The 18051-nt window shown below is 34.5% G+C and overlaps 1 protein-coding gene across 1 annotated transcript in view; it reads left to right on the forward strand.

The window, feature by feature from the left end:
• Window positions 1-18051, forward strand: part of DPP10 (dipeptidyl peptidase like 10) — a 648385-nt gene that overhangs the window by 605150 nt on the left and 25184 nt on the right. The window contains exon 22 of the mRNA XM_060151528.1: window positions 17663-17857. Coding sequence (XP_060007511.1) covers window positions 17663-17857 — 195 coding nt within the window. The remainder of the gene's footprint in view (window positions 1-17662; window positions 17858-18051) is intronic.

Consider the following 18051-nt stretch of genomic DNA (forward strand, 5'->3'; position numbering starts at 1 on the left):
ATATGAGTTCCTCAAGGACACCACCACTAAATAATATGGAAGGGTGTGTAATTGCTTGTGCTTCTTGCATCCCAAATTGCACTCGATGTTACTCCTGGGAATAATGACACATATAGTTTGGTTTATGGATGTCTGCTTAGCAATTACTCAAGCTCTATGCTCCCTTTGTTTTCTTTCTTTCTTTCTTTCTTTGTGATATATTTGTCATATCAAAGTTATACTAGATTTGTAAAAGCCATTTTTTTTTAATTGTGGTGAGAGCACTTAACATGAGATCTACCCTCTGGACAAAATTTTAGGAATACAATACAGTGTTGTTAACTACACGCACAGTGCTGTCTAGCAGATCTCTAGAACTTATTCATCTTGCATGACTGAAACTTTATACTCATTGAAAAGCAACTCCCCATCCCTCCTCCCCCCAGCCCCTGGCAACCACCATTCTACTCTCTGCTTCTATAAATCTGACTATTTTAGATGCCTCATGTAAGTGGAATCATGCAGTATTTGCCCTTCTGTGACTGGTTGTTTCACTTAGCATGATGTTTTTAAAGTACATCCATGTTTTCACAGGTAAGCCTTATGTTTTCTATTAGTTCTTGATGCAGCATTGAGGAAACATTTATTTCCATTGTTGAAAAAATTTGTTATATTTATATTACTCTTACCAGTTTTCCCTCCTGGATTTAAGGTCAGCAGGAGGCCACTCCTGTCCTCAGAAAAACCTGACTCTTAGGTTTTTCCAACTTGGAATTGAATTCATTCATACTTTCTATGAGATTATATTGTGACTATATACTACTGGGCACAGAGGCCTCTAACATCTATTGGTTAACTAACTTGATATTGATGTAGAATTGTATTCCTGAGAGTTATTAGTTATTTTCCTTATTAAGAACACAGCCAACATATTGCTATGACTGTGCTTAAAATTGTCTATAATTGTTCAGACCCTTTTTGGAAGAGTAGAATAGAAAATAACATTACTTGTTACGACTATTGAATGTGGACAGTAAGTATTCAGTCTGCGGAATCCAACTGCCTGGCTTCAAATTCCAGTTTTGTCATTTGCTAACAGTGTGTCCTTCAACAAGTTACATAACCTCTTGTGAGGTTCAGCTTTTCCAAATATAAAATGAACATTATAATCCAGCCTATGTTTTAAGGCTGCTTTTTAGATTAAATGAAATAACATATAAAATGCCTAGCACATGTGAGTCTTATAATTATTGTGATTATAATTCATTCTTTTTTATATAGATTGCATTGATTTAGACCTTTTGATAAATAGAAGCAATTTGTCATTTCATTTTAATAAGCCAAATAATACAGAAAATACAATACTTAATATTTTCACTCACTCCAGTGTTTATTCCTAACTCTAATACCTTGAGCTATCTTTGTTTCTTATGCCAGGACCTTTCTCCTTTGTCCCTAATAGCCAGAGGCCCTGAAATTTCTTGGTATCTTCCTGAGGGAGTTCTTATTTGCTCTTTTCTTATCTTAAGTCCTTCTCCTGTATCTTCTCTTTCACTTAGTTGTCTTTAGTGCTTTTTTTTAATCGAAGTATAATAAATTTTAATTGATTTACAATGTTTCAGGTATACAGCAAAGTGATTCAGTTAATCTATTATAAATATACTTAATCTATTTTATATATATATATATATATATATTTTATACATAGTATATATATGTTTATCCCAAACTCCTAATTTATCCGTCCTCCCCCATTTCCCCTTTGGTAACCATAAGTTTGTTTTCTATGTCTGTGAGTCTATTTCTGTTTTGTAAATAAGTTCATTTTTATCATTTTTTAAGATTCCATGTATAAGTGATAGGGTATGATATTTGTCTTTTTCTGTCTGACTTCATTTAGTATGATAATCTTTAGGTCCATCCATGTTGTTGCACATGGCATTATTTCATTCATTTTTGTGACTGAGTATTCAATTCCTATTTGAACTGTATGTGTGATTTATTGGGGAAATATCTCAGGCACTAAAATGAGAAAAAACTGAAAATAAAATTCTCAACCTCATGTTCTCTCTCAGTCATATTTCCTTTTGGGAAAAGGGATTGTTCTTTTTATTCACTGAGAAATGAGGCTTCTCAGGGAAAGGAACTCTACAAGGCATCCTTCCTTGAAGCATGACTTACATATGCAGTTGGATGTGTAGACAGTTCTTCCCATTCACATATCCACTGGCTCCACAGTGTGTCAGACTTTGGCGGAAAAAGTAGACAAGAGTTCACATTCTCTCTGTAGCCTTGAGTCAGAGAAGCCAACTGGCTTGTCCTGCCATCAGATTTGTGCTTTGGTCTGGGTGATTTTTAGTTCATAAGAAGAATATAAGGAATTGCACAACACTCAACTCTCTTATTAGAAAGGAATAGTCCAGTGTTTTTTAGAGGCAGGAGAGTAGAGTAAAGGTACTGGCTTAGGAGTCAGGTAGGCCTGGGTTCAAATCTCAGCTCAAAGATTTACCAGTACATTGCTTAATTTTCCTAAGCTTCAGTTTCCTTATAAATAAATTGAAGACAAAAACATGGACTAATATATATAAACATGTCACCATAGTGTCTAGAAGAGCATAAACATTTGCAGTTGGTGTTTAATAAATTGTAACCATAAACATAGTTATTATTAGAAGTAGTAGTCATTTTAATATTTAAAAGTATCAATATAAACATTTAATAATATATTTTAGCATCCATAAAATTATTTAATAGACATTATTAAAGCAGATAAAATAATATAGTTAGGCCTATAGAGTTTAATTTGCCACTTTTTTGTTGAAAAGAAGAATAAAAGTATTAATTCATTAGTTTTCATTTGTTTTTATATGCTGATTATACTAAATATTAATTTAATTTATCCGAATTCCTTGATTTTTAGAGGTAAATTCTCAGAAGTTTCACAGAATATGACTTACAAAGCCAAACAGGATTTTTTTCTTTTTTGATTCTATATTTATATAAAATGATCGATTGCTTTAAGCTACATGATCATTCCTAAAATATTTATGCTTGGAAACCCATATAGGTCAGAATGGCTTAAGTGTAAAGTGTCTTTTACCTGTTTTTTAGAAGGTTTATAATTTAAGGGTATTTTTTTTCTTAAGATTAGGTACTGTGTTCAGTTATAAGTGGACTCCACACTCGAAAAAAGAAAATAATAATAATTGTCTTTTTTTCCCTAAATGGACAATTTGACAGTGAAGAATAGTAAATAAACTAATATTTAAATGAGGCTAAGAGATGATTTAGTGACTTTGTTGTCACTACTTTATTGCTATTCTGTGCAGTGCATCTAGTACCTGACAGGCTGTGAGTCACTTCTTCATCTATAGAGATGGGTTAGCGTCCAGGAAATTCTATAGTGAATGCATAAGTTGGAGACTGGCTGCAGCAATCTGAGGAGGTGAAGGAAGATTGGCCTTGAAGAAAGTAGCCTCTGGCTATCAGGAATCATCTTTCTGCTAAATTTTCATTATGGAACCTCAGAAGAAATGGTCCTTTGAGGACCTCTCTGTGAGTTTTCTGAAACTCAAACCTAATTTCATGGTATTGAAAGTACAAGTGAATCAATGGCAACCAAATATTTTACTGTAATAGAAAATCTAAGAAGCATTGCCACTACAACTGTTTCTCAGTGGCCTCAACTTACAGTAGCCTCTGTGGGGTCATGACCCCTTTTTCTTTTTTTACTCCTATTGTCCTTTCTCCAGTCTTTCTCCTTAACGTTATATTGAGTACTTAAGAACCCAGTAGTCTATATTCACGTTCATACCTATTCTATATGCATCTAGTCTATACTATATATACTATATCCATCTATATCCATTTCAGCATGTATCTCCTTGAATTATTGTTTCTTATGTTATTCTTATTTTCTACTCCTATATATGTAACTTAGTACAATACAAATTTACCATGTTGCTTTTATGTGCAAGAAGCTGTGCTAATGGCTGAAATGGCATCTTGGAATCTGTAATCATTTTTTTAGATTTGTGTTATCTCCGCAATACCTAGCACACATGGTGGAACCTTATGAAAACTTACTAACTAATCTGTAATTCTTTTAATAGTGCAAGACTGAAGATTACTTGAGAGAGAGCCTACAGTTATAGATGTTTATTTGATAAATTAATATAAATCTAAAGGCCTAGAGCCTGATAGGAAACAATCTAAACAGATATACTGTTATTAGAGATGAAAGGTGTTTTCTCTGTTCACTGTGTTCCTGAAGACAAGCATATCAAGCTGAGTTTCATTCAGTACCAAGGAATCATCACATGTCTTCCCATTTCATACCCTTTCATGTTCAACTTATCCATGCCACCCTTGGCAAAGGTGTAACACAGAGAGGCAGTGACTGTTCAACACATTACATTAGTTTCCAGAATGCAACATCCTTTATCATGCCCTTATGACTTAGTCTCATCTTGCTGAATTCATCTTCCTTGAAATCCTAATGAATTCTTTTTTTTTTTTTTTTTTTGTAGTACGCGGGCCTCTCACTGCTGTGGCCTCTCCCGTTGCGGAGCACAGGCTCTGGACGCGCAGGCTCATTGGTCATGGCTCACGGGCCCAGCCACTCCACGGCATGTGGGATCTTCCCGGACCGGGGCACGAACCCGTGTCCCCTGCATCGGCAGGCGGACTCTCAACCACTGCGCCACCAGGGAAGCCCCCCTAATGAATTCTTGATCATCCATCAAGTCTTATCTTCCTGAAGCTTTCTTTCACCCTCTTCATCAGCCCATCTATATCCTATAACAATCTCCAATCTATGCCTCCTCCTACAGGGACAGCCTTCTGTTCAAAGTCTTTCCATATATCTCGAATCATATTGATCATATTGCTACTTTTCCCACTTTACTCCAATTTCGTAGGATGTTTTTATATACTATTTAGGGAATTTCTGACTCCCACTAGATTTTGCACCAATGTTTCTGAAGGAAAAATCCACGGTCTAGAAGTGAGTATTTAGAGAAACAATTTATAGAATGACTTATGAATATTTCAGCATCTTAAGAAAATAGAAATGTTAGAAATCTTTATTTTAACATAGTAATATATTCCATGTATTAAACAATGCCTTATTCATTTATGTCTTCCTCACAGCAACTAGTTTTTGCAGAGTTGCTCCACAAATTTGTGTTGAGTGAAGAGATTGACAATGGCCAGAAATCAGATGAATATGGTTATTACTACAGTTTACTACAGTTTCCCACTAAGCCATTTTAACTGGAGAGCATTATTCATTTTTATCTAGATATTTTCATCATTTAGTCAATGTTATTCATATCAGAGTCCTAGGACTTGGTCATCTTAATGGAAGTAAGCTGTTTGCCAGCTCTTTTTGTATAGTTATTCTGTTAAAAAGCAGGGTATAATTGGTACATTCATAGTGAGCGAAATTATCCAGCTACTCATCTCCAGCAGTCAAGTTAACATCACTACTTTTTTCATACACACATTTTCCTTTCAAAAAACAATATGGATATTATTTAAAATGTTGAATAACATTAGGTTCTTGGGACCATAGTGTCTTGTCTTGACCTTTGAACCAATGGAGTCCTCCAAGAGCCCACACTCTTCTTCAAGTCCCACACCAGGCATAGAGCATAACTGGACGAGTCAATTCTAATCTGTCACTCTGCTATCTACCTACACTTCCTTTTCTGTAATGTATTGCTATATCCTCTCTCTTTCAGTTTCTTTTCCACTCTGCTGCTAGAGTGAACTTTGTGAGATCCATATCTGAAAATGTGGCTCTCCTGGGAAAAATTCTCCCATTATTGTTCTCCAATTGATTAAAAGTTCACATTTCCTAACACAGCATACAAAAGTCTTCATCTGTTTCCCACATATCTCTCCATCTTCATCTGGCTCCACCCACCCTCTAAAGAGACATTTAGTGCTCTAGATATTTTTAAAAACTGTTTTAAAAATGAAATACCAGGGGCTTCCCTGGTGGCGCAGTTGTTGAGAGTCTGCCTGCCGATGCAGGGGACACGGGTTCGTGCCCCGTTCTGGGAAGATCCCACGTGCCACAGAGCGGCTGGGCCCGTGAGCCATGGCAGCTGAGCCTGCGCATCCGGAGCCTGTGCTCCACAACGGGAGAGGCCACAACAGTGAGAGGCCCGCGTACCGCAAAAAAAAAAAAAAAAGAAATACCAGCTTCTCAATCATTTCTCTGTGTCTTTTTCCACAGTCTCCCAGTAACTTTAGTTTCTATTAAGACTTCGAGATGTATTTTTACATAATTCTATACATACCTCTGTTATAACATGAAACCACACCAGATTACATATATTTACTTTGCTGTCTCTTCTTTTAAACTATAAACTCATTGCTGATAACAACCCTTTTTGTATTGTTTAACCTTAACACAGTGCTTAGAGCATTATTTATGTTCATAAAATATTCATAGAATGAATGAATAAATGAATGTATGAATGAGTGAATATATGAATGAAGGAATACATGAATGAATAAACAAAGAAATCAATCAACCCTGAGTTAGTCATCAGGAATGAGTTAAATCAAAGTAGAGAAAAAGAGAAGTAAATTATGAGAGTTTATAATGTGTTAAATCAGCCTTTAGGATGAGTCAAGTTTTCTGCAGTTTAGTTTTTCTCAGAAAAACGAGGTGTTTCTCATTTCTCTTAAAATCTTTCTGGATAAAGCTAAATAATGGTTGGTTTTCATGCTATCTTTTTACTGTTTCTCTCTTACATTTGATTATTGAGATTATCTTCTTAAAATTATAGGATTTAATAATAGCTACCGTTTATTAAGTGTTTATTGTACAAGGGGCATCATGCTAAGGATATATAAATGCCATCTTTAATTCTTACAGAGACCAAGTGAGGTAAATATCACTTTCCTCAGTTTAACACAAGGAAGCTATGACTAAAATATGGCATGGATATTAACTCCAAGATCATGGGCAGGACAAAATTAGTGTTTGAACTCAAAGGTTTTTTCAATTTATTTTTCAGATCAAAAAGCTCTGCTGTTTCTATTACACAATACTCTACTTACATATCGCATTGCATGATAATTATTATTGGAAGATTATCAAAAATGCTGTCCAGAATCAATAGGGACTTCTCTAAAACCAAATTCATATAACCTTTCGTTCTTCCCACTTAACAGTTTGTGATAATCTCTAGAATGTAACATTTTCCACCTGTACCGTGTTAATGCTTTGGTGTAAAATAAAGATTATAAAGGACAAATTGTGGGATTGGGATTGAGATATATACACTACTATGTATAAAATAGGTAACTAATGAGAACCTACTGTATAGCACAGGGAATTCTACTCAATGCTCTGTGGTGACTTAAATGGGAAGGAAATCCAAAAAAGAGGGGATGTACGTATACGTATAGCTGATTCACTTTGCTGTACAGCAGAAACTAACACAACATTGTAAAGCAACTATACTCCAATAAAAAGTTAATTTAAAAAAACCATGAGTAAGTTCCTAGATAGTCCACGTGAAAGATCAAATTCTCAATCCACACTATTTCATAAAATTCCAAATTCTAATCAGAGGGTTCACTTTATGGGAAGTCTTTACTCTCTTCACTTACTATGTGGATTCATAGACTTTTGAGCAGATCAGATTGTTAGAAGTAAGTTTGTTTTGTTTCCCAAGAGTAAAGACACACATATTCCAAAATTTCTATAACATTATTTGATTATCCACTTGTTCATGCCAAATACATACCCATTTCACTCTCAGTTTCTTACAAAGATAACACATTTGCTAGATGTAAATGGACAAGAGAGATAGCTAGTACTTGTCTCAGTGAGTCATTACTGCTTTGCCATGTAAGGGGGGTCAAACTTTAAATTTTAAGTTTCTGACTTTTCTCATTCTTGTTCATGTTGCTCATTTAAGTGAATGTAAAATGTACTCACACTGTAATACCCAGGAAATGAAGAAGAGAAAAGACAGTGGCATTTAATCTTGGTAATGGAAGGAGGGAAGGTGATCATTACTTTTTATATTATTCTTTAACAGATTAGAGCTTGTTCTTTCACAGTTTATACATAATGCCTCTTAATGTCAGTATTAATTTCTTAGTACTGTTTAAAACTGTACACACTCAAAGTTGATGTATTAAGAAAATGTCACAGGGAAAAAAATTCTAAATTTACAAAAATGTGTATGTAATATGTAAGACATAATATTCTCTTGACTATTCTTTTAAATTGATAGATTTATGTACATATACTAGTATAAAAATATATAGTCACTTCTATGACTTACATATTTATACCATTTTAGCTCTTTTCCTCTCTTAATACGGGTCTCAGATATTAATGGTTTCATATGAATGACATGAATGATGTGATATGGTTTCATATGAATAATGTCAATTGATTACCTTTTTGAAACATACAAGTATATTCTATATTTAAAGATATGCTTCCGAGTGCTTTTTATAAGAAATGTTTCCTAATTCTGTTTTTTTTTTTTTGGTTTGGATGGTCACATATTAAGTCATAAATGTAAGGGTATAACTATAGTAGATCATTCTTTTCTTCTGTTTTAATTATTTATTTTTTTCTGAAATCTATGATAGAAGAAAACATTAACTATGTTACTAATTTGGCATGTCTTTGAAAGGTTAAACTAAGGATACTAAACATGGTGTTTTTCTCCTTTGGTAATCCAACAAAGCCCCAAGCTGACGGAGTGCATCAGTGACATTATGTTACTTATTCATAGTTAGCACTACAGTTATTATTATTTCTGTTTAACTAACACAATAATGTAAGCTAAGATTAAAGTTACCTGTGTTTATGTAGCCACATTTTTCAGTTGATAAATTGACATTTAGAATCCAGCTAAAGGATTCTAGTTAGGGAAAATGTATTGTATAACCACCATGTATTATTGAAGGTGAATGATGCCCTGTCTATGATAAAATGAAGGTTCAAAGTTTGTATATAATTAGTATCCATCCCTATATTATAAATCCATTGCAATCCATGATATACATCCTATGTATTGTATGCCTCAATGTTACACTCAAAACATTCTCATGCTGAATTGTATTCTACTTTAGAAAATGAAGGGAGTTCTCTGGGGCTCTAGTGGTTAGAACTTGGCACTTTCACTGCCTTGGCCCCAGGGTTCAACCCATGGTTGGGGCACTAAGATCCCACAAGCCGTGCAGCACACACACACACACACACACACGCAAAATGGAAAATGAAGAAATATGAGATTGTTGTGAAGATTGCCATCAGCTTCTTATTTTAATATACACATACTTCTATTTCTTTTGGAATATACCCATATTCCTTAAGCCAGCGTGTAGAATATCTTCCATTATAATATCTAAAGCAGACCTTTTGCATAAAAGATTTACATAACAATTATATTCACATAAAGAATGAGGTAGAGTCTCCTGTCGATCTGTTTATACAATGTGCTAAACTGTCATTTGACTGTGAGTGATTTAGGTGTCAGTGTCTCAAAGGCCAGGGGGTGGATGAAGGGCTTTCTAGCTCAGTGATTACACAACCATCCCCAGCAACTGAAAATAAAGATCAACAAACCCCTTTCTCTTTCGACCTCCTCAACCACTCTGTTAGAAATTATCCCAAATGGAAATTGGCCAACAAATAAGAATTCATGTAGTAAGACTTCGACGGTAGGGATGATTAGGAGATTGGAACTTCCATTTTATTGCACAATTCACAATTTCTGTCTACAAGACATCCCTGAGGCCCTTTTCTGTTGGTTCTCTTCTGATAATTTTATGTGCTGTCTAAGATGTTTATCCCGAGGTTAATTTTGTGTGGATGATACTAACAGTCCATTTTGGGGGTTTGTAGTTGGCTCATTAATATCCGTGCTGTTTAACATTTCAGCCTGTGTTCCAATAAGCTCTTCATTCTTTGGCTTCCTATATCAATATAAATAACTTGATTTAAAGAACTGAATTCTGGTTTTTTTCATTGCTCTAATGATAGTTTTATGCAGTTTTTATATCATGCTAAGGAGCAATCTCTAGCTTCTATTCAAGAGAAATCAAAGAGCAAAATAGAATTGAATTTCCTTCCAGACAAGGAAGAATGCCTTTAGCAGACAGAAATTGACCCTGATATGTGGAAGGCTATTCTACTAAAAATCGAAGGAGGAAAAGAAGAGAAGTGAGAAGAGCAGTAGGGTAAGGATGAAAAAAGATGCAGTTTTATTAACACAAAATACCCTCCCAAATTTGAGATCAAATTTTGATCAAGAAAAAATATTAAATTTATTGTCTGAGCAGCTTCTTGAATATAAAGAAAACTATTGAAAAAAAATAATGCCTCAAAAAAATAAAAAGACCTAATATCTATGTCATAAGTTCCATAAATCAGAAAGGTATACGAGGGTAACATTCTCTTGTTTTACTGGTTCCAGAAGAAGTATATATCTGTGGAATCAAAAGAAAGAATTTACACATACAGAGACATACAAATTACACTCAGATGCATAATCACATGTGACTATGTGTAGAAAGAAATCAGTTACACAGAAAAAACCAAATACATACATATTCATTCATTCTAAGTTAACTGAAAGACCCACCCACTGTGAAAAGTAGAACACTTTTACTGCAACTGAATTTTTCGTCCTTTGGACTGAGCCAAATAAGAAAAACTTGATTTTTATAATATAAAAGCTCAGGACTTATCACTGCAGAGTTGCCTAGGGATGGCCAGGTTTGGGAGCTCAGCTTCCTTGAGAGGAATGGAAGATGAAACAGTCAAGTCCCATAGCGTTGACCAGAACATTGGATTAATAATATTTAACAAACTACAAACTGGACACTTTGCTAAGCAATTTATATATATATATATAATTGTATTTAATATTTACCATAACTGTACTAGGTAGACACTATTATTATCATCTTCCACACCAAAGCAGACTTAGGCATAGGGAAGGGAAGGCACTTGTCAAAGCCACTGGGCCTGGGCTCAACTCATTTTGGTTTTACCAATGTACTCTGTACCCTTTTCATGATAACACTCTCACATCACTATAGGTTCAGATCATTAATATAGGCAATATTTTCTAAAAAGTTTAACATGGGAAAGATCTATGAATGCAAGTATATGAACACAGGTGATGGAGGATAACACAACTTGAGAATTTGTTTGATAAGCCTAACTTTCTATGTATTATCAGGTAGACCACGGGGTCTGGTTAGAGGCATAAATAAACTTGTCCATATCAAATGCTTCCCTAGTTGTAACTCCATGGAAATTAATTCAGCCAAAAATTATATGTAAACAAACCAGGGATCAGAAACTTGCAGGTTATATTATATTATGATATTCCTAATGGAAGAAGATGGGGATGTGAACAAGAAACTGTTCTCTGACAGAAAAAAAAGAATGTTATTTCTTGTATGATGTAGTATATATATGAAAAAACTCATTCCACCAATCTGCATGTAGGACAATCCTTCCATGAGAGGGAAGTCTATGGATAATAAAATGAGAAATAGAAGGAATTGGCCAAGAAGCCCTTGACCAATGTATGTTTCTGCATGTATTGATATATATTGCTTGAAACAGGATAGATTTCATTAGCTTTTAGATGTACTTACGTTATAACTAAGTCATCGCTGAATATAAATTTTTATAAATTTCAGGTTAAGACAAGACAAATATTGTGTCACTCTACTCATGTCAAACTCATGGTCTATTGTGAAATGAGTTCTCTCCTAAAGAACAAAATCAAAAGCGCTGACAATTCGTTTTCCCTAAGAATGTACTGTGATGCAGCTCTCTGCAGCATCAGTTTCTTTTCCCTTATCTGGCCTTTCATTCTGTCTGTCACCCTTCTTTCCACACTCTTTTTTAGTTTACTATCTCTAAAATAAAATTGCAACACAGCTCTCCCTGAGTCTAGCTCTTATCTAGCACTTATGCAGCTGAAGTTGGTCTATTCTAAGCCTAAAAAGAGCAAAGAACCAAGATGACAAGCAATTTTCTCTGTCCCCTCCTTCCACAACCCAGTAGACACAGATACCCAGCTGTTGTATAGCAGTTTTGAAATTCTGCCGTGTAGGAAAAAAAAAACATTCTGCCATTCAGTAGATCACTCATGGAAAGTTCTCTCACTGGTAAATATTTTCCTTGTTTATCTAGCCAAAGTTTTCGTGGTAAGGAAAAGGCTTTTAAAAATGTACTCTACGTGATCTTAACTATTTACAACACATTATTCTATAATGAAAACAATAAATGAAGATAAAAAGAGCATATAATTGCCAGAGTAACTCAGCATATTGATAACAAAGTCAAAACCTATCCCTTCTGAACGTAAATCCAGCTCTTTTCATGAATTCAAATAGCATTTTGTGAACCTGACCAAACATACTCCGAACAAATCTCTTCACCTTAATTCAGTTTTTGACATAGATGATGTTTTGTTATGTCATAAAGAAGTGGCTTGTTTTGTCATTTTAAAGGTCTATTGAATTTTGTGTGTTTTGCTCAGCCTTTTTTCTTTATTTCATTATTTGCTTATATCATGTTCTCTTCATCCACGCAGAGACATTGAGTGTTCAAGGTATTAAAACAGATGTGAACTCTACCCTCAAAGACCTTAACTTCTAAGAAAAGTTTCGTCTTAAGTTGATTTTGCTGCCTGTGTTAGGAAGTGGACACATTTCATATTGCTGTGACCTTTTCACTGCTTAAAACACATGGAATTTTTCTTTTCATACAACTTTCAACAAAATTGTGTGTCCCTATTCTCAACCTTGAAACACTGTTCTTTATATGTCCCCAGAGATTTCTGAGACAGAGGGAGTAAAGCAAAACCATATCAAAAAAAGGATGCGGCAGACACTCAGAGGAAAACAGAGGAGGCACATGAATGGGAGCTCACCAATTCTGCATGGCCAATACATACACGAGTTGTGATACCCATTTATTATATGATGGATGATTTGGTTTACAGTACCTTCCTTGTAGTCATCCCTACAGCCATATATCGTTTCCTACTTCATCAAATAAGTAATATTTTCTTGCCTTTATTTGTTGAAAAAAATTTCTGGTGAACACTTTGTGAAAAATCTCCCCCTTGCTTCTGCAAGTCTCTGGCTTGTTTCTTATACAGGCAGTGCTTACCATCATAACCCATGTTCTAATTGATATTGAAATAGCTATGCCTGTATTCTGCACCAAAAAAGAAAGAACAACACACCCAACTAGACAGAGAAATGGGTTAAAATTATTGGCTGATAATAGATTATAACATTTTGTGTTCTAACACTGAAAGCAGGTGAAGCAGAGCAAATGAATGAAATTGTATATTTTTCCTGGGTATTGCGAGCATGAGTAAGGAATTGAGTTTTTGCTTTGAAAAATCTACAATCACCTATTAATCATAAGTTTGAAAAATGTGCCTTATTTTAAACTATATTTTTTCTTTTCTTTTTTTATTGAAGTATAATTGATTTACAGTATTGCGTTAGTTTCAGGTATAGCGACTCAAGTTTTTTGCCGATTATGTATCATTATAAGTTATTGTAAGATACTGGGTATAATTCCCTGTGCTATACAGTAATTCCAGGTTGCTCATCTATTCTATGTATGGTAGTTTCTATCTGTTAATCCCATACTTCTAATTTGTCCCTACCTCTCTCTCCCCTTTAGTAATCATAAGTTTGTTTTCTATGTCTGTGAGTCTATTTCTGTTTCATATATAGATTTATTTGTATTTTTTTTTAGATTCCAAATATAAGTGATATCACATAGGGTTTGTCTTTGTCTAACTTACTTCGCTAAGCATACTATTTTCTAGGTCCATCCACGTTGCTGCAAATGGCAATATTTCACTCTTTTTTATGGCTCAGTAATATTGCATCCTATATACAAACCACACCTTCTTAAGCCAATCAACTGCTGATGGGCACTTGGGTGGCTTCCATGCCTTGGCTATTGTAAATAGTGCTGCTATGAAAATTGGGGTGCGTGTATCTTTTGGAATTATGGTTTCCTTTGGATATATGCCCAGGAGTGGGATTGCTGGATGATATGGTAGTTCTATTTTTAGTTTTTTAAGGGACCTGTATACTATTTTCCATAGTGGCTGCACCAATTTACATTCCCACCAACAGTGTACAAGGGTTCTCCTTTCTCCACACCCTCTCCAGCATTTATTGTTTGTAGATTTTTTGATGATGGCCATTCTGATTGGTGTGTGGTGATACCTCATTGTGGTTTTGATTTGAATTTAATAATTAGTGATGTTGAGCATCTTTTCATGTAGCCTGTTAGCCATCTGTATGTCTTCTTTGGAAAAAATGTCTAGTTAGGTCTTTTGCCCATTTTTTTGATTGGGTTGTTTTGGTTTGGTTTTTTGAGCTGTTTGTATATTTTGGATATTAACCCCTTGTCGGTCGCATTGTTTGCAAATATTTTCTGTCACTCAGTAGGTTGTCTTTTCATTTTGTTAATGGTTTCCTTTAATGTGGAGAAGCTTTTAAGCTTGATTAAATCCCATTTGTTTATTTTTGCTTTTATTTCTTTTGCCTTGAGAGACTGATCTAAGAAAATATTGGTATGATTTATGTCAAAGCGTGTTTCGCTTATGTTCTCTTCCAGGAGTTTTATGGTGTCATGTCTTACATTTAGATCTTTAAACAATTTCGGGTTTATTTTTGTATATGGTATGAGGGAATATTCTAAATTTCATTGTTTTACATGTAGCTGTCAAGCTTTCCCAACACCACATGTCGAAAAGACTGTCCTTTCTCAACTGTATATTCTTGCCTACTTTGTTGAAGATGAATTGACTATAGGTGCATGGGTTTATTTCTAGGCTCTCTTGCCTTAGTAACTAACAACACGCTGATAATTGCTCCAAAGGATCTGTTGATTGCACTTTTTAATTTTCTTATGAACCTTTGGTATCTTTGACCATCTAGAAAATGGAAGTCCCCTTGGTATAACAGCTCCTACTGCATGGTATAATATCTTGATCCATAGATATTTCTCAATTTAATTACTGGCCAAAATCTTTTATATAGTTTTCCATTTTGAACTATAAGGAAATATGCTCAGTATAAGTAAAAGTGACTTCAAACAAAAGAGTAATAGTAACAGTTTCTATTGTTCAGTAAATCTAATAATAATCTTATATTGCTTACTATATTTCACAAAGTATTTTCAAATACATGATGCCATTTAATGCTTACAAAACACTTTGAGGAAAACAAGACAGTATTTTACCATTATTAAAGATAAGGAAACTGAGTCTTAGTGTTTTAGTATCTTCCCTATCTATGTTCAGAGTGAAATTGGGACTTAAACTGTCATATTGTTACTCAGCTTAAATGTTGAAATTAATGCTGTATCTTGTCCTCTGTGAATCATATTCTGTTTTCTAATATTTGCAATAAATCCCCAAGCTTCAAAGTACAGGATTTATTAAGCTTTTTAAGGTCCTTCCATTTTAAACTTCACTGGAGTCTACTTTCCCTGAAACTGTCTAGTTCAACAAGCATTCTCTATGTTCTCCAGGCACCAGAAAGTGTGCCATGCACGGTGATTCATGCTATTTCTCAAATGGTACACAAGTTACATCAGTATCATCTGGGAATGTGGAAAAAATAGCCATTTCAGACTTCATTCTGAACTAGGCAATTGGAATTCTAGGCAAAAGCACATGGAAATGTGTAGTAACAATTCCTAATAATCTGATCAAGAGGTAAATTGCAAAACCTAAAATAAATTAAAAATTAAATTAAAAAAAGATAAAGATGGCAAACACTGTGGAAGGACAAAACAGTTCTATATTTGGAATCACAGGATCACCATTAAATGTGTGATTTTGGAAGGGATGGAGTAGGTCATTATTAAAACCCTTCCGTGGCACAATTTCTTTATTTACAGTGTAGGAATAATAATACATTGGAATGCAATAAGCCATGCAATAAGCCATGCGACAGGCAACTTCCTCCCCAGAAAGGTTAAGTAACTTTTGTTGATGTATAGTAAATAAGATAAAGGATCTTAAGTGCTTAGATCATAGAAGGCCTTTGTATCAGTTTATTAGGGCTGACATAGCAAAATAACACATTCTAGGTATTTTAAACAGCAGAAATTTATTTTCTCACCGTTCTAGAGGCTCAACATCCAAGAGCTAGATGTCAGCAGGCTTTATTTCTTCTGAGACCTCTCCTTGGCTTGCAGATCGTTGCCCTCTGGCTGCCTCTTCCCATGTTCTTTTCTCTGTGCATGCACACCCCTAGGGTCTCTCTGTTGTCCTAATTTCCTCTTGCAAGGATGCAGGTTGGATTGGATTAAGGTTCACTCTAATAGCCTCATTTCAACTTAATCACTACTGTAAAGGCACTGTCTCCAAATACAATCAGATTCTGAGATAGTGGACGTTGGAGATTCAACATATGGATTTTGAGAGACACAATTCGTTCCATAACAGCGTTCAGTAAATTTTAGTTGTCTGACATTTTGCCCTATTCCCTACCTCCTTCTTTACCCAACTCATTGGTCCCACACAACCTCTGTATCTGCTCAGTTCTATTTGCTGCCCAGAAATTATTTCCTTTAGCAAATCTGATAACCTAAAACTTGTTAATGATGATTAATTTGTGTATTGGTATATTTTAATGCTTCAAAGCAACACATTTACATAAACTTGAAGGCAAGTTTGGTGTCTTCACAGGAGAGTGAGTAGAGTGAAGATTTCTAGTATGCAGCCCAACTATAAATGGAGATCTTTTCAGAGAGTTAGATGTTTTGTTACTCTTAAAATCTATCACGTGGACCACTGTGTTTTTGAACTGTACCTAGGTTTGGACCTAGATCATCTGTGTTATTTTATGAGAGTCTGCTTTTTTACCTGTTCTATATTCTGGAAAATAAATTATAAATACCATAGTAGTGTGACATTTTAAAATTGTATCACCTTTTCCCTCTGGACAGAATGTTCATGATTTATAATTTGTGTTTCCATCTTTACTTTTAACTTTCAAATTTTTCAAACATATGCGTGTCTGCTTCCTTTTCTTGCTGTCAAATTTAGTGATAAAAAAGAATTTTTCCTCACTGTTCGCTTAAATTCTTCTCAGTGAGAATTACTTCACAAAAAACAATTCAGGAAATATTAATGCAGTATTTCTTTTTGAATCTGACGTGCTTTAGGATCGTACATTTCTTGTTAAATTATTATTAAGCTTCCATGACTGATTCCTCTCTCTGTCAGACCCTTTGGCCCTTGTATACCATCTGCAAAACATTTCTAAAACACACTGTCTGTAAGAAATCCAATAAAGTAGGGCCTGTATGTCAACTTGATGATCATTCTTTAGATATGCCTATGGAAAGTGTGTGCTTTTTTCTTTATTTTTCTCTTTTTAAAATGGGTTAAATAATTTCTCATAAACAGTTTTAAATTCTGTTTCATATTTTCATTTCATTCAAAGAGCTTTTCATTTGAAAATTTACAAAGGAAAATGACGTTTATATTTTCAGGTTTAATATCAAGAATTAAGAGAAATTTTAATAGCCAACATGGATCTTTTCCATAATTATTAACCAATAAATTTCGACCACATTGTCAGTTGTTCTTGTTTTGGTCAAATGTGTTGATATTTGCAGGGATGAAGAGCCAGGAGGCCAGCTGGTTACAGATAAGTTCCATTTTGACTGGGATTCAGTACTTGTTGGCACGGGTAACGTCATCACAGCACGGTTTGATGGCAGAGGAAGTGGATTCCAGGGCCTGAAAATTTTGCAGGAGATTCATCGAAGGTTAGGCTCAGTGGAAATAAAGGACCAAATAGCAGCAGTGAAGTAAGTGAATGTACATTTTCTTATCGTTTTTCCTGTAATGAGAAACTAGATATGTGATATAGAATACTTAGCATTAGTAAATGCTAAGAGATTTATATTTTAATGATTAAACAATTTTCTAAGTTAATCATAAAGACTATTGTATTTTTTCAAGTATCTTTCACTCTCAGTGACAAAAGAATTATCATACTTCC

The sequence above is a fragment of the Lagenorhynchus albirostris genome, chromosome 6, assembly GCF_949774975.1.
Source record: "Lagenorhynchus albirostris chromosome 6, mLagAlb1.1, whole genome shotgun sequence".
Lineage (NCBI taxonomy): Eukaryota > Metazoa > Chordata > Mammalia > Artiodactyla > Delphinidae > Lagenorhynchus > Lagenorhynchus albirostris.